Source organism: Drosophila tropicalis, unplaced genomic scaffold (assembly GCF_018151085.1).
Source record: "Drosophila tropicalis isolate 14030-0801.00 unplaced genomic scaffold, ASM1815108v1 contig_593, whole genome shotgun sequence".
NCBI classification, from domain to species: domain Eukaryota; kingdom Metazoa; phylum Arthropoda; class Insecta; order Diptera; family Drosophilidae; genus Drosophila; species Drosophila tropicalis.
This window is the reverse complement of record NW_027173070.1, coordinates 15,000,080-15,023,177: the sequence shown is the minus strand read 5'-3', so window position 1 is coordinate 15,023,177 and position 23,098 is coordinate 15,000,080. Positions and strand designations below refer to the sequence as shown.

Here is a 23,098-nt window from a genome sequence, read left to right as displayed (position 1 = left end):
GCTTCATTTGTGACCATCATTTTGACCGAGAATCACTGAAACCCTCTCAAATCGTATGGCACAGTGGTGTTTGATTACAATTTTTGTATATACAATTATAGATACCTCTTTTTTTTTGCTAACTAAATACGAAATACACAAGTTGGTTAAAATGTATGTATAAAATGCATGCGTCGACGTTCTGTTGATTTTTTTTTTTGTGTCGTAAATTTATACATCATGGTAATTACATTATGCTTTTCATACATACTTTCCTTCTTTTTTTTTTTTTTTTTAAATTTTTAGTTAAAAAAACAAAAACAAAAGAGCAAGAAACAATTTAACAAAAGAAGAAAAAAAGCAGAACAACAATTAAAAGAAAGAATTTAAAAAAAAAAAAAAAAAAATAAGAAACGTGCATTGTTTATTAGTAGAAAATAATATAATAAAAACGAAAAAAAAAAAAAAAAAAATAATTAAATAAAATATAAAAAGGTGAACACAGAGCGCCATAATAACAATTCTCATAGTGTCATGCAATTAAAAAATAAAAAGTGCTATTTCTTTTTCTCATCTATTGTGTCGCTCTCTTTGGGGTGGATCAATTAACAGTTTATTAGTAACAACCTTAACCCACCATAATGTGGGTGAAGGGAGTGGGGGTTGTGCCTTCCGTTAGTGCGGTGCAAAATGAATATTGTGTACTCCTTGCTCCCTCTCTGTAACTCTCTCTCTCTCTGTCTCTCAATTTCTGTCTTATTCAACCAACTCTTCTTAATTGACCTTAATTGATGCCGCGATGAATTAATTATATTAGTTTAAACAAAATGTTACAAAAAAAAAAAATAATAAAAAAAAAACATTTATAAACGATTTCTGTTAACCAATATGAAGTTCCTACACATGTCCCCTAAACCGATGTTTAAATGTATTATCGATTAAGTGTAATCCCTAACAGATATCACTAACCGTTATGTGCCCTTTTCCGGGTTTTCTGATATTATAACGGACTTGACAGAGCGACTCAAAAAGGTGAGCTTTCAAGTTTTAATGAAATATGTTTTAAAATAACATAATTGTTATTATCTCTAGAGAGAATTGAGGCAGAATTCGAAATAAAAAACTTGAAAAGATATTAAAACATTTAAATTTAATAAAAACAATGGCATGCCTTAAACGAAACAAATTAACATTAACAAAAATATAGGAAAGAATCGGTACAAAAATCATCATAAAAATATATCGTGTCTTAATTTGCAAGGGAAGTAGAAAATTAACTGTTTTTAATGAGTCAACGTGCATTTTCACCACCATTCGTGGTGAATTTGAGGGTGCATTCAGAATTGTTTGAAAACTCGTTTCATTTTAAACGCCGCTAATGCTTTGAGGAACTATAGAAGATCACATTTTAATAATACTATGATGCAGAATCATTAAGTAAGAGGCAAAGCGTATATTGGAAGGTAAACAAGAAGAAATTTGCCCTTTAAAGTATGCAAAGTTTTCTAAATATAGCTTAAAAATTGCCTATGAACAATGTTTAATTGTTGATTTGAGTTTATTTTCTTACAAAAAGCTATATTTTCAACAACTTTATGGGGTAAAGTTTGTTTCCATTTAATTGTTTTTATGATGGATCAGACACATTAGCAACAGCAGGATAGGATCGGTGGGTAGCAGATTTAACTTTGTTACAAGGGATAAGGAAATGAGGCCGAAACTGTGAATCTGAGGAACCTAAAATAATGACTTCCTCTGCTGTAATTTGTTTATAGAAGATGTTTCATTTGTATGCCATTGACCGAAAGTTTTGAAAGGAAAAAATTAAAAGAAGTATCAAATTATAATTTTTTAAGTGTTTTTAGACCTATTTCTCACTTTATACTTATTAATTGGCTTACTTATTGAATAAATCTACTTAGGCTTCTATATTTTGAGTTATATAGTTTGATATCTTTAGCGATATTTTTCTTTAAGTGGTGCTTATTAAAGGAAAACGAAATATATAATGATCGTTCTGTATGAAACCCTGCAGAATGGATTTTGTAAAAAACATAAAGACATACTTACATACATATGAGTAGTATGTGTGTGTGTGTGTTTGTTTTTTTTTTTTTTTGTAAAATTAAAGTATGCAAATGAAAAAATAATATGAAACAAAGATAACAACAAAAGAAAAACAATGAAACATAAAAACGAAAAAAAAAAAAGAAACGGGTTTGTTTTTTTTTTCTTCAAATAATTATAATACTTTATGTATTTGTTATATAAAACGTAATGTAAAAATTGAATTTGAAACTGCATTTGCTTTTCTTGTATTATATATGTATATATATACATATATATATATATATATACTCGCGTTAAATGAAGAAAGAAAATTGGCTTTTTTTGATGGCAGAGATAGTATAGAAAATTTGGAAACTTACCGTTTGCTAAAACGTGAGGACAGTTTGGAAAAGAAGCTCATGCGACCTGGATGGGATGAGTCGCCGGATGCTCCACTTGTTCCAGAGTATTCCAGCGCTGTGTTGTTTCTTGCCCTGGTTTGACCTATATAGATGCGGGTAATAGATAATCACAAGTCATTTATTAGAGGCGATTAGGCGAAATTACCTCAACCAAAAGTAAACTACAAAACACATTCTACAAACTGACTGATTTGTTGTTTCTCTGATTATGTATGTATGTACAACAGCCAGAATATTGTTGTACAGCCATCATTTTTAATTACTTAATTAAAGTAAAAACTAATTGTAAACGAGGTGTGATCAAGAGGTTACTTCTCTAAACTTTAGTTTATAATGAATTGGCTCTTTTGTAACTTTAGTAGATCGATAAAGATACAAATTTTGTTCATTCTTGCTTAACTATTGCATTTTCACTTTGGTTTTTACTAATTTTCTCAACAAATTAAGTTTTGTTTTATAACTCAACGATTAATTGTTAAAAAGACCATGAAGGAACCAATATTAAGAATTCAAAACAGCTTTCGAAAAGGCTATCTCACTCACTCTTTTTTGTTCCTTTCTGGGATAAACTTTCATAGTTATAACTTCTTTTATTTTTAATCCAATTCTTGATGGTGGGGTAAAAGTTTTCAACAATGAAAGGTTTCGCAAAATTAAGAGCTAAAATAGTTACTTAATTCTTTAAAGCAGAATAATAAAAAGCAAAAATCATTATCAATATGTAATTAAAAATGCGAAAACTTAAAATGATTACAGGAAGATACAATTTTTTTCTAATTTCCTTTTCAAATCTATAAATTCAAAATTTTGTATAATAACTTTTTGATCACACCTCGAATGAACCCTTTGGCCAATACGAAAGTTCAAAACGTTCTTTGGCTATTCAGCATATTGTCATTTTCTAAAGATATGTACATAAAGTAATTTTAAAAAAATAAGTTTAGTACATATAAAAGAAAATTAGGATATTGTTTGTTTTTTTTTTTTTTTTTGTTATCTAATAAGTATTTATTAAATATAATAGTAAATAAGTAATGATCCAGTTCTCCTTTGCTCGAGATCACCATTAGAATAATTATTAACTAGGAAATTGCTTGCTATGAATAGTTTTCCATCCGCTTTTTGGTTTTTTTTTTTTCGTTTTAAAGTAATTTACTAAAAGACACACGTACATAAATAGATACATACATACATTTAGGATCAATCGAATAAGTTATATAGAAAAATATATGCATAATACTCGGGTAACATTATGACTTAAACACACGTGCATGAGAAATGCGCAAACCGCTAAAATGAAAAGCGATGAATAGGAGAACGAAACGAACGAAAGCACGAAAAAATATATATAAAATAAATTAAAAAAATATTAAAAAATAACAACATTCACAAACTCATTTAAATGAGAGTCGACTGAAATTATATATTTTGTTGTCGATAATAAATATAATGTATGTATTATATATAGAAATGTATAATTCGATACGCCGTAAGTAGAATGTATGTATGTACGTGCAGGAGAAAAAGAGACAAACAAAATGTTGTCCCATTTACGATTTTTCATTATTTTTTTTTATGCAATATGAGAAATATATCGTATTTTGAACGAAACAGTAAAAAAAAAATACATAATTAACTTAAAACTCAGAGTCAAGAAACACAAGTAGTAAGTAGTAAGTATTAGTAGTTAGTTTTGGGTTTAGAGGTTGATAGGTGGATTTATTTTTAGCCTAAGCTCATTTTTTTTTTAAATTTGTGTGTGAGTAAAATTAATGTATTTTTTTTTTTTTAATATTAAAACTAATAAAAATATAATTGTGAACAGAAAACTCACCAGAGTGAAAGGTTGAACGTGATGGAACATTCCTTGGAAAGTGTCTGCTTGATTTAACAGCCGATGTTCTAAGTCGATCGAACAGACTATATATGTACAGATACAGATACGTATACACACATAGATTTTGTATTATGAAGAATGGAAGAAATCAATCAATTCGGTATACGATATTCGTTTGGTTTTTTGGGTTTGATTGTTCAACGATTGAGCAGTTTGTCGATATTTTGGATTTTGTGTGGTTTATTTTATTTTTCCCAATGAATTGCATTTGCAGAGAACGAAAATTCGTTTTAATCAGTTAGACAATGGTATTTCATATCAATTGTAGTTTTGTGTTTTTGTGGTTAATTGTCATAACGTAGAACCGTTTCGAGTGTTTGTTGATTGTGTGTTTATGTGTGTGTGTTTCGGATGTATATGGATCAAGATGTTGCAATGTAGAAGATGAGGGGGTGGGCGGCGGCAGCAGCGACGCACATCGTTAACGAATCAGGTTCAATATTGATCCAAATCCAGTAAAATACAAATTTTTGTTTTGTGTTTATTGATGAATGACGGGCAAAACAACAAACCAAAAAAAAAAAAATAGCGCGAATCAAGCAGTTTTTCATTTGATTGATGTGGTGGATAATATGGCGGAGAAAGGTGGCACAACCAAGAGTTTTACGGTTATTTGTATTGCAATCACGTCGAAGACACAAACAAAATGAAAAGAAAATAAATTGGGGAGGAAAAAAAAACAGAATAATCATGTAAATTTTGTAAAGAGACAATTTCTTAAAAACAAATGTAATTATTACTAAAAAAAAAAATAGTTATCAATAAAAAAATGTTGTTTTTTTTTTTGGTTTAGTTGAATGCAAAGACATGAACTTATAAGCAATAGTATTAGGATAGCTGAGAAGGATATATAATATACAATTACATATGGAAGAACAGAAGCCATTTTTTGTTTTTGCACGGACTGCTTATGTAATTTATGGTCAAAAGCATTATACTTATATGTATATATAGTAAGAAGTCCATCATGCCATGAAGGGGAGTAGCCTTTGAACACTTTGCAAAAGTTAAGCACTAAATGTTGATAGTAAGTTGAATGATTGATTGTAATGAATAATTTCAATGGAACTTGGACAAGGACTCACAAGGACACTGACAACAACAACAACATCGTTGTCATCATATTGTATCTCTCTACTATAACTAATTGACATATGTATGTATATGTATTTTGATTGTATTAGCAGCGCAGACTTATTGTTAGACAAGAAAGTATAACCGCATTAGATTAATCTATATACAAAAAGATTTTACAACAGCAGCACAAAACATAATACTTTTGATTTTTACATCTATGCATGTTTCAAATTAAAACATAACAAAGAAACAGAAACAAAGAGATGTTTGTATATAAATATATATATAGAGAAAGATTTCATTTCATTTTAGACAAGTGGAGGGGGGGGATAGAGAAGTCGAAGTTATCAATTATAGAGAATTAAAGAGTCAGTGTGAGTGAGTGAAAGAATTCCTTGTAGTAATTGTTGTAGTATTTGTAACTGTTGGTTTGTTGTCATGCATGGAAATCAAGGAATTACAATTAGGTGTGACTAGAGGAATTATTAAATGCAAAATCAATTTCGAAATATTTACTTATATGTATGTATGTTTTTGATTTTTTTGTTTGTTGTTTTTTTGTGTAGTATACGAAATAAAAAACTATTCATAAATAACTATTCTAGCCCCAAGTAATCTCTCCTTCTCTCTTATCCCTGCGCGAGAAACCAAAATGAATTGAAAGAATGAAAAAACTTTTGTGTACTGCCAAAGAAATCAATTGAAATTGAGATGAAGAAAACAATACATACATATACATATATGTATGAGCGCGGGGGAAAAAATAAAAGACAGTATGTGAAATAACAAATAAACTTGTAAGAATCGAAACCAAATATAGATATATATATACTAAAGTTGTATTTACTAATATATTCATACATTTATATAGCAAGGGTCGTGGTCGTGGTCGTAGGTGATGGCATTTTACACACACACACACACAAAAATAATGTTGGTAATTTGAATAAAAGGTTGTTGTTTTGTGTATGTGGCCCACACGCCCACAGCCACGACCCCAGCTAAGCTCTAGGTTAATAAAAGGTCTCTTAATGTAGGAGAATTTTGTAATTTGCACTCACCAAAATTTGTTTGTTTCGTTTTCGAATCCAAATTGAATTCGATTCAAATCAAATTCATTGATAATTCAAGTTGAGTTTTTTTCAGTTATTTTCGTATTTCAAATTTGATTTTTGGCGGTTTTTCAATTTGCATTTTTCATGGACAACGAAAGGTTTGTTGGTTGGTTGGTTGGTAATAGTAGTTGGTAGCAGTCGAAAGGAAGATTCGGAGAAGGTTGTTGCAGAATTTTCAGTTTTCGATTAACAGATCAGAGGTCATTTGTTGGTCGTAGGTAGTGTTGGTTGGTTTGTTGGTGTTATTATAGTTGCGGATTGAAAACGCCACACAAAAAATTGGATGTACATATTATATGTGTGGTAGTGTAGTAGTGGTAGTAGTAGTAGTAGTAGTAGGTATCAAAATTAGATATTTGTTTTTGTTTTTTTTTTTTTTTTTTTTTTGGTTTTTCAACAGACAATGTGTGTTCAAAATTTGTATAAAAACATGAAAAGATAAGAAATTTACATTATTCAAGTGATCAAAACACAGTTAGATCGTTAATAAATAATTTGTTTTTCAATATAGAGCGAAAGAGAGAACAAAGGTAACCAAGGCCGGACACATAACACGTGACTAATCGAATACTAAAACATATAATATATAAATTTTTAATAGTTAATTATAATAATAAACTCTAATTAAACGATGAACGCTCACTCTAAACAGATGACATCAATAGGAAAGTATTTAAAATCAAAACAAGGAAAAAAGAAGAGAAAAAAAACAACGCGGTATAAATGTGTTATGTAAATGTATGAAAGATTTCTTTAAGGGGTGTTACATCTAGTTGAAATCCCTAAGAACATTTGGATTTTCAAAGCTTTACATTTTTCAAAATTATTTCTGTTGTTCAGTTTGTAAACAGGTTATGTTAATCGAAGATATAATCAAACAAAGGATGCCTTGTTGTGGCTTTCTTTTTTGTAATTTTTATGCTTCCTATTTTTACCCTTATGCAATTATTAGTCTATCTTTTTTTACTCTAAATTCTGTTATTATCGCTACATCCGTCGAATTTTACAAAAATGCAGTTTTCTCTACAAAAATATCATTTTTTTTGGGTAATATCCTGATGAATCGGTTTAGTCGCGTTTCTGAGAAATCTTAGTCACCAACTTTCAAACGCGACATTACAAAGAACTTAAATAATAACTCTTAGATTGTCTTAAAGTTCTTAGAAAGCGACAATAGAAAATAAGAATGATATATAATGGAAAAAATTTTTTTTTTTTTTTTTAATTTCAAACTAGATGTAACCCCTTTATATTCACTTAAATTGTGAGAAACTTCTTGTTAGAGAGTTCTGCCCACAACTGTGTTAAAATTTTCTGCCTAATCTTGTTTTTCATATAATAACTAAATATGTTGGAGATATACATTGGGAGTAGGGAACAAGTTGTATCTCTAAATTGTGATGAGTGGACAATATCTATTTTGGAATGTTGTATGGGGGAAAAATGGCTTTTGATTTGTAAATTGTTTTTTGTTTTTTTCTGTTTTTAACAAGTTTGACGAAATGTATAATCGGTATATCAGAAAACTTAAGATCATAAAACGTGGAATGTCAATAGATTAATTCATAATTTCCATGGAATTATATTATTCTTGTAGGCTTCATAGATAGACGCGTGTTAACAGCGGCAAATCTAAGGTTACGAAATATAGGCAACTTGCCCCTAAGTTATGCAAGGATTGACTTTTTCAAATATATGAATAAATTTTGGAATGTTGGTTTGTTGAAAGCAATGAATACTTTTCCAACAAATTGCATACTTTTGGGTCCAAGTTCTTTCGTATTTCATAACCCTAGATCAGTTCACTGGAAGTAGTAAGAATAATTGAAAGTGTAAACAGTTAATGAGGTCCATGAACTCAGGCTTTATCCTTCATGGCATTGGACAAAAGTTTAATCGACAAATCAACGAAAAATATTCCTTTCGAAGAACAAATTCTTGGGTCTAATCATATTTAAATTTATTTAGGACTTCGCCGAGCCCTAATCAAGACAGCCCAATAGGAAATATGAATTGGAAACATATTCTAAATGATTGTATATTATAAAATCTAAGTTCAATGTTCTATTATGTATGTAGATAATGGTCATAAAGTCAAATATCTATTCTTGTTGAATGAAATGGCCAGCCAATCGGTATATAAAAATTATACAGAAACAAAAATCCAAGAATGATAACCAATTCGACAAATAAAAACGGTAAAACTAAAAGACATTATATATATATATACATATATATATATATATATATATGGAAATCAAAAATGTTTAGTGAAATGGTAATTTAATTGAAAATTTGTTATTTGCTTCGTTTTTATTACACTTGTGTATACCTCGTTCCGAGCGGATCATTTGAGACTGAAACGCATCCGTCTGTAGAGGGGCGAGGGCTCGAGACAGACGCGCTTTTTGTATGACCCTTTCCAGCGGGAGCTGCCGATCCACTGCTGGTTTGGTATTGATATGTAGGTATGCCAGAAAGTGGTAGAATCGTAAAAAGGTTGTAGCTATTGTTTTTCTTTTTATGTATTGTATTGTGAATTTTGAATAAGGATATTTTAGTTATCGAGTTTAGAGTGTGGTGACTAGAGACCGTAATTTGAAAATATATATATATATAGAACAATATATGTGTGAAAGAAAAAATCAAATGAAAAAACATTTTCGATTTGTGCTAATGCACGGCAAAGAAATAAACTGAACTGAATTGTGCGTGACATTAATAAGGACTTAGACTTATATCTGTATACTTATGTATGTATATGCAGGTAGGATATATCATTTGTTTTGCTTCCTCTTGCTAAATATGTGTGTGTGTGTATTTTATGCTAATCAAGTTTGTAGAACTTCCCATGTGCAAAACTAAAGTGAAATAATGGAATGATAATAAAGGCTAAACAAACTCTCATCTGGCGGCCCAAAACAACGAAACATTTGGATATCTGCCAATAAAAATATGAGGTGACAGCAAAAAACAAATAGGGGGATTCTTTAATTTTTTTCTAGGGGGTGGGGGGTAGAGGTGGATAAGTAAAAAAGGAACAGCAGCAATTAAAGTAATCATATAAACATGGTACTAAAAAATGCGCCACACTAGTATCGTGTGCGACTCCACCACAACGAAATGGATGGTCGGGGTGGGGTGGGGCGGTGGACACATTTTTATAATAGTGATTAAAACGCTCACGTACTTTGTCTCTGCAGGAATTACATTGGTTTTCTCCGTTGACGAAGTCTTATCGTAGAGAGTGGTAGAGCGCCGTGGTATAATGCCACTTGTGCCGCTCACCGTGCGATTACCATTCGTGGGATCGTACTTGGTTGTCGTGCGCGGCTTGGCAGGACTGTTTAGCGCTGTAAGCCACAAAAATAAAACAATTGTTATGCAAATAAATATAGATTTAGGCATCATTTTATATCGATTGTTACTTGTGTCTGTCGTGGTTAGCATCTTTTGGGTGGCAGATGCTGGCCTCTGATTTTGTGCAGCCAATCGCGCCGTATTTTCCTTAATTGTAGCCGAGTCGATGGTATTTTGACGCTTGAAATTGCTACCTCTGTTAAAGAGAAATCACATTTGCTGTAAGGCTGGTTTCCCTTCTAATTGGAATGGGTCATCACTTACACTGATGCACGATCCGCCGCTGTGCCTGATGAATTGTAATTGCTACTCGAGTTAACTGCACCAACTGCGCCCGCCGCAACGGCAGCGGTTGCCGCCGCATTTGTTGGTCCAACGCCTAAAATGAGTAAATATGTAAGCATTAGTAAAGTTATGTCAATGTATTCGCGTTTATGGTCAAGCCCCGTAATGGGACTTACGCAATGTTTCCGCACCGGACGAGGCTCGACGACTAGGCTTAGTGCTCGACGCCGATATACTCCTGTGTACGCCCCTATGTGTAGGACTTTGCACATTCGCACTGCCAGCATTTCCTCCCGCATCGTTGCCGGATATATTACGCAGTGATAGCGATGAACCCGATCGTGAACCATCACTTTCCGGCTGTGAAGAAAAATATTCGATTAATATACGCTATTTGAATTGGATGTAATGTAAGCTCATGTCTAACTTACATCCGTACTCTTGCGTCCAAGCAACAAATATGTGGCAAAGACGTCATCGTATCGCACCTGGGATAATGAAGCTTCGATTTCTTGTCGATTGTAACCCATGGCAACCAGAGCTTCTATATATTTTGAAGCGGAGCGGAAATGAAATTGGTAAAAGTACATAGAAATTGGGGGATAAATAAAGCACAAATCACATTGATCCACATTGATACAACACATATCAATCAATTACACATCAATTGACAAAAATTCACATGCAAATTCATTACAAATTACATTATATTCGGCTATTGACAAGTCATCGGCAATTAGTATTTGTATCTGTAATCTGTGATCCAAAACGAGGATCTTGGATTAGCCAGAATTGTGTGTTAGTTAGAGCCTTTTATAGAAATTATTGTTTTCAATATTGTACAAAAAAAAAAAATATATATATGTTTTAATCATGCAAGCAATGTGTTTATTTATAAATCATCACCAGATTAAAATTGCAAGATCCAAACCGGATTTATATCGATTGAGAAAGCGTGCCAACAATTTTGTATCTTATGCACTCAGATTTATAGTTCTATATGTACTTGAAAGGAAATCACAGCCAAATTGGTCTTCAAGAGGAAAAACCTATCCATTTATTAACATTTATTTTGCTTGTTGAGATGCGCACCCAAGAGAAATGACAAACAAAAAAACTGACTAAGGGGTAAAATATAGTAAATATATTGTACCCATTTGACTTAAGTACGCATTATATGTGTGTGAGTTCAGGTACAATAAGTAGTAGCTACAATATGTGTATGTATGTATGTTTCTGTGTGTGTGTTGTTGCAAAGAAACAAAAAGAATAAAAAAAATGTGTCTTATGCTTCACATTTTTGATCAATTAACATAAATTATCCGTTTAGCTAGTAGTTTCCTGGTCAGTCGGTTTATTTTTTACATATTTTTTGTTACGTGTTTTTTGTTTGAAGGAATAATGTGTTATGAAATATAGTTGAACAGAAAGTAAGGAGAAAGAGAATAAAGAGTAGGAAATTAATCACAATGTTGCCTCTGTCGTAAAGACTTTGTATTTTTTTTCTACATTTCTTAATATTGCATACATTTTTCATGGGCATTTTCCTTTCGCCGATTAAGAAATTCACCATCAACATCAAATTATACGCACTACGCCTAATCGAGAGCGAATTTATATCACCGGTTTGAGATCCCGCAGCTATGTGAGAATTTACAAATAGGATTAACAACAAAAATGTAATTTACATAATACTAATAATATGGCATATGCTAGTTGATATTACAAACAAACTAAAAAAAAAAAATAAAGGCAAAATTATAATTTCTTTTTGTTCTGTTTTACAAAATATATATATGTATATTAGTAAGATTATATTATGGCAGATAAATTTGAATAAATATAAATATATATATATGCATAAAATATATATATTGGCATTCCACACACAATTCGTTAATAATATTAGTAATGAATTTCGTATACAGTACCCGTCTTACCTATCCTCTTGGGATCGGCTAAATCGGCTTTTGGCTCAATATAGGGTTTAAGCTCGTCATCCTCAAACCCCATGTTCATCCATTTATCGCCCATTATTGTTTCAAGACTAGCACGCTTTGCGGGATTTAGTACTAGAAACTTGCGGAGCAAATTTTCACAGTCAGTCGACATATAGAAGGGAATTCTACAAATCACGTAAATACAAGATTTAGTTTGACGATATTGAAATAATATAGTAGGTATAATTACCTATATTTGCCTCTGAGTACACGCTCCCGCAGCTCCCTCAATGTGGAGCCATCAAAAGGCAGGGAACCACTCACTAACGTATACAAGATAACGCCCAGGGACCAAACATCAACTTCCGGTCCATCATATTTTTTGCCCTGGAATAATTCGGGTGCCGCATAGGGTGGACTACCGCAGAATGTGTCTAGCTTTGAGCCAGGCGTAAATTCGTTTGAAAATCCAAAATCGGCTATTTTAATGTTCAATTCGCTATCCAGTAATAAGTTTTCAGCTTTTAAGTCCCTGTTATCGTGTAAAGAATATGAGAGATTGTAAAGTACCGAATAAATTAGAGATATGACGTATATATTTACCTGTGTATAATCCTCTTTTGATGACAATACTGCACAGCCGAAACAATTTGTCGAAACTTAACGCGCGCCTCCTTCTCCTTCATTCGGCCATGTAATACCAAATAGTCAAATACCTCGCCACCTGATGCATACTCCATAATAAGATACAATGTCTTCTCCGTTTCGATAACTTGGAACAATTTCACTATATTGGGGTGATCAAGCATTTTCATTATCCTAACCTGTTTAATAAAAGAAAGATTGTTAGAAAACGTCTTATTAATGGGTTACTAATTTCAATTCTTACCTCTCTGAAAAGTTTCTGTAGTGACCCAGGATTCAGTTGGGTTTTGTCAATTATCTTTATTGCAACCTCCTTGCCAGTGGGCAAATGCTTGGCCAATTTTACTTTGGCAAAGTTACCCTTTCCGATCGTCTTTATGAGTTTATATTTGCCAATGTGCTCTTCGGTGGCGCGCCATCGTATTGGAGCGCTACTTCTCATTTGCATATTGGGGGAACCCTGAAAATGACAACAAACAATGAGATTAAAAATCAATCAATTTTAAGCAAGGATTCAAGTAGACATTTTAAAGTAAAATTGTTCCCCAGAATATGAATCAAAGTCTCAAAGTGAAAAGTGTTTGATGGGTTTGTTTTTTGGATAGAATCGGGTGGATATATTAGTTTTACCTGTACAACACTGTCGCCGTACACAATGTTACGATTTACAACCACATTTGGTGGTGGAGGCACACCAGCAGCACCAGTTACACCATGATTATGCATCACAACGGGATGATTAGAACCGGAACGTGGAGGTGGACCGACCGTAGTGCGTCGCTGTACAGATTCGCTACGGGTCGATGAATTGTATGGAGGTATTGGCGCAACAATTGGCCGTTCTGTTCGCCTCTTAACAACAGCGGCAGCATTATTTCCTCCTGCAGCTCCACTACTAGTAGCTGCACTAGCAGCATGACGATGAGACTTCTGTGCCAGGAGAGCCTCAAATTGACGCAGATTCTCCTCATGTCGTTTGGCTGCTGATATTGTGGTGGCAGTCAATCGGGATGATGCAACTCCATCAACAACACTATTACTACTACCACCGGTTACAGCTCTACTGGTTGTTGTTCGAGCAGCCGGTGTTGGAGTCGAATGATGTGACGAACGACTTCCTGATGTAGTCAAATTTGGCTGTTGTACTCCTCCTCCTCCCGCATCATTGTTGTGTTGCGCTGCTTGCTTCTGTTTAAGTGTTGCACGCATTGCCAGCACCGTATCTGTGTTTTTGGTATCCGATGCAGTGCGTGCCAATTTGGTCTTCATGGCACTGGAGCCACCACTAGAGACAGATGAATTTTTGGAATAAGCGCCAATGGAATTGCGGCCATCGCTTCCACGCTGAAATTCGGATAACATCATTTCATTGCTATCATCCAGCTCGGCGCGACGACCACCCAGATATTGGAAATCATTCTCCGACGACATGTCACTAATGCCCGGCCGTAGGAGATTCTCCGTTTCACCATAACGTTTACTTTGCTTCCTAATTTGCTGACTTTGTTGAAGATGTTGGTGTTGTTGTTTCTCATTGAGCTGTTGAAGTTGCTTAAAGCTTTCCTCGACCTTCTGTATATGCTCCTCAATGGATCCTAGTGCAAAAGATACCCCAACATCATCTTCGGCGGACATTACAGCCGCCGATAACTTTTGTCGTTCTTTGGGTAATGGATGAAGAGTGGGTATGGCCGACACGGCAACACGTGGCAATGGAGCTTTAGGTTCACCTGACCCAGGACGACGTAGCTCTACAATGCCATCACCAGAACTGAGATCGATTTCCTTTGTGGGAAGGCGGGGATTTGGGGCAAGTTGAGGGCGTGTAGGGCTTTGAATGGTATCCGTACCCACATGTTGTTGTTGTTTGTCACCGGCGAAGGCGGATTCATTACTATTGACATTGGTATTATTATTATTAAGGAGACTCATCCTTGGCGGTGGCGGAGCCTGTCCTTTGCGTGCTGAATGAAGGTTAACGCTCTTCCGTGTAGTATCGCCCCGATTTAAATCGGGCGTTGGGGTCGCCGACGACGTCGTCGTCGTCGTTGTCGACGTCTCCATAGTGGGCACTACACTCACTATTTTATATAGCTTTTGCTTTCTTTCTTCTTTCCGCTATTATTGAGAGTTACTGTTGTTGTTGCTGATGCTGGAGCTGGAGCTGTCTGCTGATGCGTGGTCGTGGCGTTTTCACGTACGCTTTGCTTTATAGGTGTATAAGTATGTATGTAGGCAGCTTTGTATGTATTTTATGTAAGTACTTGGATTGTTTGGAGAGATCGCAACTTTTTCTTTCTTTCTTTTCTGTTGCGATTCGTTTCACTCTGTTTTGTATTATTATTCTTGTGTCTATTATTCCTTATTTGCGTTTCACTAAACAAAAAAAAAACTTTATTCTTAACCTTAATGCACTGTTCATGTGTGTGTGTGTTTTGTATTGGAGTGTGTTTGTGTGCGAATGTTTAAAATGTTGTTTGGGAACGCATTGATTTTCACTTTGCTGCCAGTTCAATGGGTTTTACTTCCCACAGCAGCTACAGTCATACATTATCGCAGGTAAATATATATATATAGAGAGGTACTAAATGTATATATATATATCTATACATTGTACGTGTGTTTACATTCGAGAGTATGGAGACTCTTCGTGCTTTCTAAATTCACCGCGAAAAAAATGACATAGAGATACGAATTTAGAGTCAGCTCCTTTTGGTATATTAATATATGTATGTATGTATATGTATACATACATATGTACATACATATATATGGAGAATACTAGTATTTAATTTAGCAAAAAATAAACGCCGTTGTTGCGCATTAAAACCTCGAAAACGAATTAAACACAAAGTAGACACACACTTCCATATAGGAAAATGAAAAAAAAAAGCTGGTATGAGAGTAATATTTACGACAAACTGGCGGACAACAACGAGAGCTAATCTTTCTCTTTCTCTCTCTGGTGACACTGAAATATACTCACACACACACACACGTGTATATATGTATATCTAGTTAGACATGTATATGTCTAAATTGGGGAGAGCCGCAACACACACAGATAGAGAGATAGCTAGAATGAGAGAGAGTGAGCAAAAGCATGCACCTACACACTCTCAATTTAAAGGCGCTCACACCTGTGCAATGAACGGTTACTAGTATTGTTTCTCTCTCTCACGGTTTTAACCAACAACTCTGTGCCGTCCTCTGCTTCTGCTTGTTGCACAAGTTTAGCTGTGAGATGTGATGTGAGAGTGTGTTTGTTGTGTGTGAGTGGGAGAGAGAGTATCTGTGTGTGTGCCACACTGTCACGCGTTTTACGCTCACTCTCATTTATGATTCATTTGCTCTGTTTTCTGTTTTTTTGTCCATTTTTTTTGGCTTTCATATTTAAATTACTGTTTAAATAGTTGTAAGGTTTGAGAATCTACTTATTTCTAGATACATATGTACACATTTTGTTGGGTTTTTTTTTTTGGTTCACTGAGCAGCAGCAGCAAGCGAAAAGCTTCAAGCTCCAAACGCGCACACACACTTGGGCAATTACACAAACGGAGCACTAACACACACACACATGCAGCTTTACCACTACATGGTAAAAAGCCCAAAAGAAACTGAACTACTTTTAGGCAATTAACTTTAGTTTTTTTCTTCAGCTGGGAAACTTTTTTTGTCAGTTTTACAATTGTGGAAAAAAAACGGGGGATTATTAAAAAAGAACACAGTTCGCGATTTCTGTTCAGGGGTCCTTATCGGCGGTAGGGCTATCTTATCAGCCAACGCAACAGTCAGTCACACGCGGCTTTCGCAATTCATTGCATTTGTTTCACGAAGTGAGGAGTGTATATACATTTATTTATTTCACCCGAGAGCCCGAAAACCCGCGCCGTCTTATTTATACGCCGTCCGTATGAGAATGTAAACTCTGACGTAAACGCCGCCAGTCAAGATCCAACTACAAATCAACAGGCAGTTGGCAGTGACAGCAGCAGAAGCAGCAGCAGAGCGACAGAGAGACAACGATAGCAGCAGCAGCCACTTTAACCACAGCAACAGCAGCAACTGGAGTGCTACGAGTACTCCCTGTGAAGTCGTCGTCGTCAACGAGCAGAATAAAAGCTGCGACCGAAACAGCGACGCCAACAGAGTCAGCAATGTCTGTCGGCCCCAATACACAAATACACGCGCACACATTAGTGGGTTGCTTTGCGTTTGTATTAGTGTTGTGCACATATACGCACACAAACATACATATACAGAGACATTGCAACTAACAAAACACACACACACAGATGGAGAACACACTCAGGCGTATCCGTATCTGTATCTGTTTAATTCTTAACAAAGAGCCCCCGTTTGAAGCACTGATTTATCAATGTGTGTGTGTGTGTACGTTTGCGTTATACGACTATCTAAACACTTACACAGACCCACATACATTCACATAACTGATATCACCTGAGCGTAACGCTGAGAAAAGAAGAGAATAAAACCTGAGAGCGACTGCCCGACCTCCTTCTCAATCGCTCAGAATACACAGGAGCGAACAAGCTGCGCATGTGTGGATTATTTAAAGCTGATCCCCAAATTCTCACCTAAAGATCACATCAATTTTGGCAGATTTAATCAAATCATTATGACACCAAAGAATTTTGGACAACACCCTACTATTTGCCTTGAAATTTACCAAATCCACTGACCTCATATGGAGAGAGTATTTATGTATATCCGTTAACCTAATAACTACAGTTTTAAGTGGTCGTTTTTACTGAAAATCTTCACTGGCAGTTGGTACTAAGACATTAATTTGCATATTAAGAAACTGAAATGGGATACTAACTAGAGATGGTTACGGGCATTACACATATATTTACAATACTATAGGAACACGGTTTAAAACTTTAAACTAAAAAATGTTTTAACAAATCTGATTCTCAGATAGTTTCTATCTAACTAGATCTAACCCCATAATGTGATTTTCTCTATTATGAGATGTTTGTCAAAATTATGACTTTTTTGACGGATCCTTCCAAACCTTCCAATGGCAATGTATGTTATACTGGTCCGATCCGAACAATAAAAAGCTTCTAGGTTTGACCGCAATAGCTTTCAAATTTAAACCGTATAGACTCTTAATGCAAGGAAATGGGTATTTAGACTCGGCTCTCATGATGAAGAATATTATACATTTAACATTTATGGAATCGGTAACGTCTTCTTAGCCTTGCATAGCTTCGGCTCGCGGAATGCCAGAAACAGCAAATATGCAAAAAATGCATATTTTTAGGCACGAGCCTATTCCGCATGATTTTTAGCCACGACCCGTATCCCATCTCTAGTTCTAACAATATGCAAATGGTAAGTGATAAAAAAATAAACATCCTTTAAGTGAAGAATTTAATTTCAATGTCCTCTAAAGTAAAGTAGTATGAAAAACGACCGTGTTAATATAAAACTGTGTTAGTTAATTAATTCAATGATTCACGAATTATATGTGAGTGTGTGTGTGGGATTTTTTTTTATCAAGGCAAAAATAATCATTCTTTGGGAGGGATTATTATGCTATCAAAATGTGGGTGGACACGCTGAGTGGGTTTTGAGTCTGAAAATTGCATGCAAACAGAAAATCTGAAATAAAACAAAAATCATAATCAAATCAAGTTGTTGCACTTTTTATCACACAAAAACAAAGCACAAACAAAAAAACAAAAAGTGGAGAAGAACAAAACATAAGACAAACCAAAAACCATTCCTTATTTAAGTAGAATTTTGCAGACAAAAAACAAACAAAACAATAAGTTTTTTGATTAACATCAAATAAGGTCGAAATCTAGACAAATACAAAATAATAATAGTTTAAAAAAAAAAAACATCACTGAATGAAACAAAAAATTGAATTAACTAAAACTATGTATGCGCAAATATATGAGTGAAACAATGATGAACGAGATCGAAATGATGGTTTCAACTAAATACTTATTAAAGTTATTTTTAAAGTAACTAGTCGCCCCCCCAGCCAATCATAAGTTTATAAATTTTTAAACTTGATATTTTGATACCAGTGAGAACAAATATTCCGCCCCATTCAGTCCATAGTTTATAGTATTGATGCTTGTATTTCGTGAAGGTCGTTTGTCCAATCAACTTTTTCTGTGAGAAAGCAAAAAATGATTGGCATGTGTCATCACATCATACACCACTTCAAATGCCAAACAACTAACTTACTTAGTAAGGGTTCAGCCAAACACTCATTATATACAATAGCGAGTCTTGGGAAGAAAAGGCATCACAAGAATTACTCATCTATGTATACCGATGATCTATACAGATGAATTAATCCCTAGACCGTAATTAGTTGAAAATTGCAAAAAAGTTCCCATTTTATTTTATTGAAGAAACGAAACTTGACTTGATTATATCATAATTTTCTCCAGTAGAAAGATAAAACAATCTTTCTTATAATAAAGATATGTTTTCGAGATATCACAGTGATATCATTGGAGCAATTTTTTTTTTTTTTTTTGTATGTACATATACTAAATGTAAGGGTAGTAAACAGAAATCTATTATTAGCACAACTGTAGTCTTAATAATCGAAAATTGATGAGGGAAATTTTGAGCAACAAAATGGTTCGTCATAGTCAAGAATGGGGTCTGGACTATCTAACAAAGCCATTGTACTCGCGGACCTTTCGACAAGTAACTAACTTGTATATCAAACTACCTTCAAAATGACAGAAAGTAGTTGAATAGAAGGGCGTGTTTTCAAAAGTTTTAGATTCTTACTTAGATCGGATCGTTCTCAGACACCCCCCACAATCTATGCATAGATTCGCTACTAAATGTTCTAAAATACCTTTAGGGGACGATCTTCTTTAATTTAGATCTCCCCCTCAGATTCAGTGCAATTTGGTTGATGTCTGCTTCCTCTGAGACTTATTGCGAGTTTGTTAATATCTTTCCCACCCTTCCTTCCTCTCTCCAAGTTTAAAGCAAAAAATAGTTTAAATGATAAGTTTTTGTACTTTTTTGTTCCACAACAAAAGATTGGCACATAATTAAATAATCAGTAGTCGATTATTAAATTATATTAGTAAGAGTGCAGAAAGATCATTAATGGGTTATCTGATATAAATAATATCAGTAAATTAGAGTTTAAAAGCTATGTGCCACTGTCAAAATTTGCAGTTTCACTAGAAAACTTTATCCCAATTCCCCGCATATGCCCCCCATTCGAATGTTAATACATACCCTCGAAGTGCGCGCCTTCTCACTTCCAGAAGAGGACGTCGGTGGTTTGGGACGTTCAGCTTTGCTTGTGGCCACAATGGGAAGTCCACCATTTTCGATCATTGTTACAACAATCTTGTTATTACGAATTGAGGGCCCCGTTCCACCTGTTGTTGATGATTGATTTCCTTGTTTGCCACTGGTCACTGCTGCTGTTGTTGTTGTTGCTGCTGTTGCTGGTGTATTGGCCAGGGCCATGGCTTTCTGATGGCGCATGGCATTTGATAATCGCTGCTTCCGTTCGAGGCGTGCTTCTTCCTTATCCTTCTGAAGTTTAGCAATTGTGGCGGGCGTATGGCTTTTAGATCTTTTGAGAAATTTCATGAGCTGAGATTTAACATTGGTGGCTGCATTCGCTGCATTGCCACTGGCTTCTGTTCCACCACCATTCATATCATCGGCCCTGGACGATCTTCGCGATATTTGGGATTTAGAAGGTATTTCCAGACGCCGAAATACACCATCAGCCATACGGACAAAGCAACCCTCGGACATTTTGTGAAATGAATCTGACGGAAGCTTATGGAAATCACCATTAGGTCCACGATAGTAACAATGATCGGTCCTATGATAGCCATCGCCGACAATATAAAATTCATTGCGTTTTTCTTTCGCCACTGCGGGGGCGACTGCTGCTGCTGCTGCAGATGATTCGGCGGCCAAGTCTTCAGTCTTTGCCGATCGATCGACCGGCAACTGGAAGCTCATTAAATTGTTTGTACTACTGCTGCCGATGCCACAGACGCTGGCACTTTCAACGTCGACGTCACCAGGAGCACCACTATTTTCTCCTATACTGGCTGCTATCGTTGTTTGTAGTTTTGTTGTTTGGGGTTTCAATTCGCTTATCGTTACTGGACGTAGTTGTGGATCTCCCATATTTTTGCGCATAATGCTGCCATTGCGTAGCAGGGAATCACGTAATATGGAAATCTCATCCTTACCCAACGGTTGCACCAGTGTTGAGTAATGCTTTGATGATTTTGATTTCCTTGTGGATGATCGTCTATTGCCAAACTGCGATGTGGCGCCGGAGTTAGATTCATCTTTATTGTTATTATTGTGGCTACTTGAATGAGTCGTTTGCCGATGACTCGACGTTTGTCCCATGTTCTAAGCCGGTTAATTTAGTTATTCTTTGGTTCCTATTTATTTCAACGTAAAATTGATCACAGATGAGGCAAGTAGTAGCAACTACTTGACTGTGACACACATAATATTCCTTTTCTTGGCACAAGGTTCTGTAAGTTGTTGTTGTCGTCGTTGTATTGTAAACATTGAAATCTCTCTATGTGTGGAGGTGTAAGTGCAGATTTTTTCACTGTATATTAGGCGGGGGATATACATATGTACTTGTAACTTGTGTGTGTATTTTCTTTTTTTTTTTTTTTGTTTTGTTTTGTGTCTGTGTGGGGCACAATCAAAATTCAGGCGACGCTTTGTCGTGTTTGCTTTTATTTGAGAGCTTAACTTGTTTAATTCTATTAGAGAATTAACAGGCACAACAAATGAAAATTGAAGCAAAAGCCCCAGCAGAGCCTCTCAAGCCCCAGTCTCAGTTCCAGTTCCAGTCGCAATGGCAGCCTCCATTATTATTATTATTATTATTTGCACATTCTATTTGCGTGTGCCCCGCCTCAAGGTATATACAGACACAGATGTACATATGTACATACATATGTATGTGTTACTTATTTATTTTTGTACATTTGTTGATGGACTACTTTGTTGTTGCTTTCCTTTTTAGTTTTTAGTGTGAGGGGATCTTCAAAAAAACTTGTTTCTGGTTACACCAACTGATTTGTAGATTAGGTTGAGGATAGAGGTAAAAAATAGAATCTAGTGTTTTTCTTATCAGTTATCGCACTTTAAATAGGCGTCTATAACTTTTTTTGTCCACTTTAGTTTTGACGATAACGTCCACACATCCACACACTCGTTAGAATCCACATTCTTAGAGTCGTGTGTGTGTGTGGAACGTAAGCCTTGGCGTTGCTTGACGTCGCGCCCGCGCACTCCCGAGACCCCCGCAGCAAGAGATACTAAAGAAGAGATAGCAAGCAGATGACCGACCAACCGACCGACCGACAAGGGTGGAGACCGAGATGGCGCGGCGGTAGCGTTAGCGATGAAGCCCCACACACACGTTGGGGAGGACCGAGACAACGACCAAAGCTTTTTTTTTTTTTTTTTTCTTGCTCTTTTGGCACTCTTCTTCTGGTCGTTATGGTTGCTATTCTTCTAGTTACCTCGTTTGCGTTGTTAAAGCGTTACTTGTTTAAACATGCATACACACACACAGAGAGAGAGAGAGCCCCACACACAGACACACTCACACTGGCACACACCAAATATCTGACTTTTGCCGTTGTCCACATGTACGGATAGGAATTTATTCGTTTTTTTTTCTCTTTTCACTCCCCCGTTTCTTGTTGTTGTTGTTTGGCTTTTGCTTGTTGCACCTTAATACTTTTTTTGTGTACTTTATAATTAAATTAACTTATCATTCCCAATTGGGCTGCTTATTTTTATTCTTTTAAAACCAAGCTCTAACGGATTATTACACATACACCAGAAAAACCAACCACACTCCCGCTCAGACACACACACACATACAAGATTTATAAATTAAACACTATTTAACTGAATTTATTTTTAAATAGACGAATCAATGTTATACACAGTTTTTGTGTTTGTGTGTGTCAGCCCTGCCCGTTGCTCACTCTTTTTCTCTCCCTCTCTCTCTCACACACACTTTTCCACTCCCTCTACACATACATATGTATAAGCGTACGCATGCACTTGATTTTAAGGTTTTAATCATTTGTCTAATATGTGAAAAAGAGATAGAGAGCATAGAACGCACTAACGCGGATGCTGTTTACACCGATTACAATCACAATTGGCAATGATGACGAACTGCGCAGCAGCAGCGCCATACAGTAACAAGCTCAATCTATTTAGAAACAGGCGTGCTTTGTTTTGTTTTTTTTTTTCCTTTTTTGTTTTTTGCAAAAATTTTGACGTAATAGTATG

General features: G+C 35.2%; 1 protein-coding gene across 21 annotated transcripts in view; it reads right to left on the bottom strand.

The window, feature by feature from the left end:
- Window positions 1–23,098, bottom strand: part of par-1 — a 36,304-nt gene that overhangs the window by 4,637 nt on the left and 8,569 nt on the right. Inside the window, exons 2-14 of one of the 21 annotated variants that reach the window (XM_068288625.1) lie at window positions 20,024–21,858; window positions 13,014–13,229; window positions 12,728–12,948; window positions 12,375–12,656; window positions 12,116–12,309; window positions 10,616–10,728; window positions 10,361–10,544; window positions 10,164–10,278; window positions 9,968–10,095; window positions 9,730–9,892; window positions 8,872–8,985; window positions 4,285–4,352; window positions 2,409–2,532 (exon numbers count right to left, since the gene is read on the bottom strand). In XM_068288625.1, coding sequence (XP_068144726.1) covers window positions 2,409–2,532; window positions 4,285–4,352; window positions 8,872–8,985; window positions 9,730–9,892; window positions 9,968–10,095; window positions 10,164–10,278; window positions 10,361–10,544; window positions 10,616–10,728; window positions 12,116–12,309; window positions 12,375–12,656; window positions 12,728–12,948; window positions 13,014–13,229; window positions 20,024–21,172 — 3,071 coding nt within the window. In that variant the 5' untranslated portion in view covers window positions 21,173–21,858. Of the gene's footprint in view, window positions 1–2,408; window positions 2,533–4,284; window positions 4,371–8,871; window positions 8,986–9,729; window positions 9,893–9,967; window positions 10,096–10,163; window positions 10,279–10,360; window positions 10,545–10,615; window positions 10,729–12,115; window positions 12,310–12,374; window positions 12,657–12,727; window positions 12,949–13,013; window positions 13,230–13,399; window positions 15,410–18,275; window positions 18,401–20,023; window positions 21,859–23,098 lie in introns of those variants that run through there. The other 20 variants (XM_068288626.1, XM_068288612.1, XM_068288616.1 and 17 more) reach the window with 20 other exon arrangements.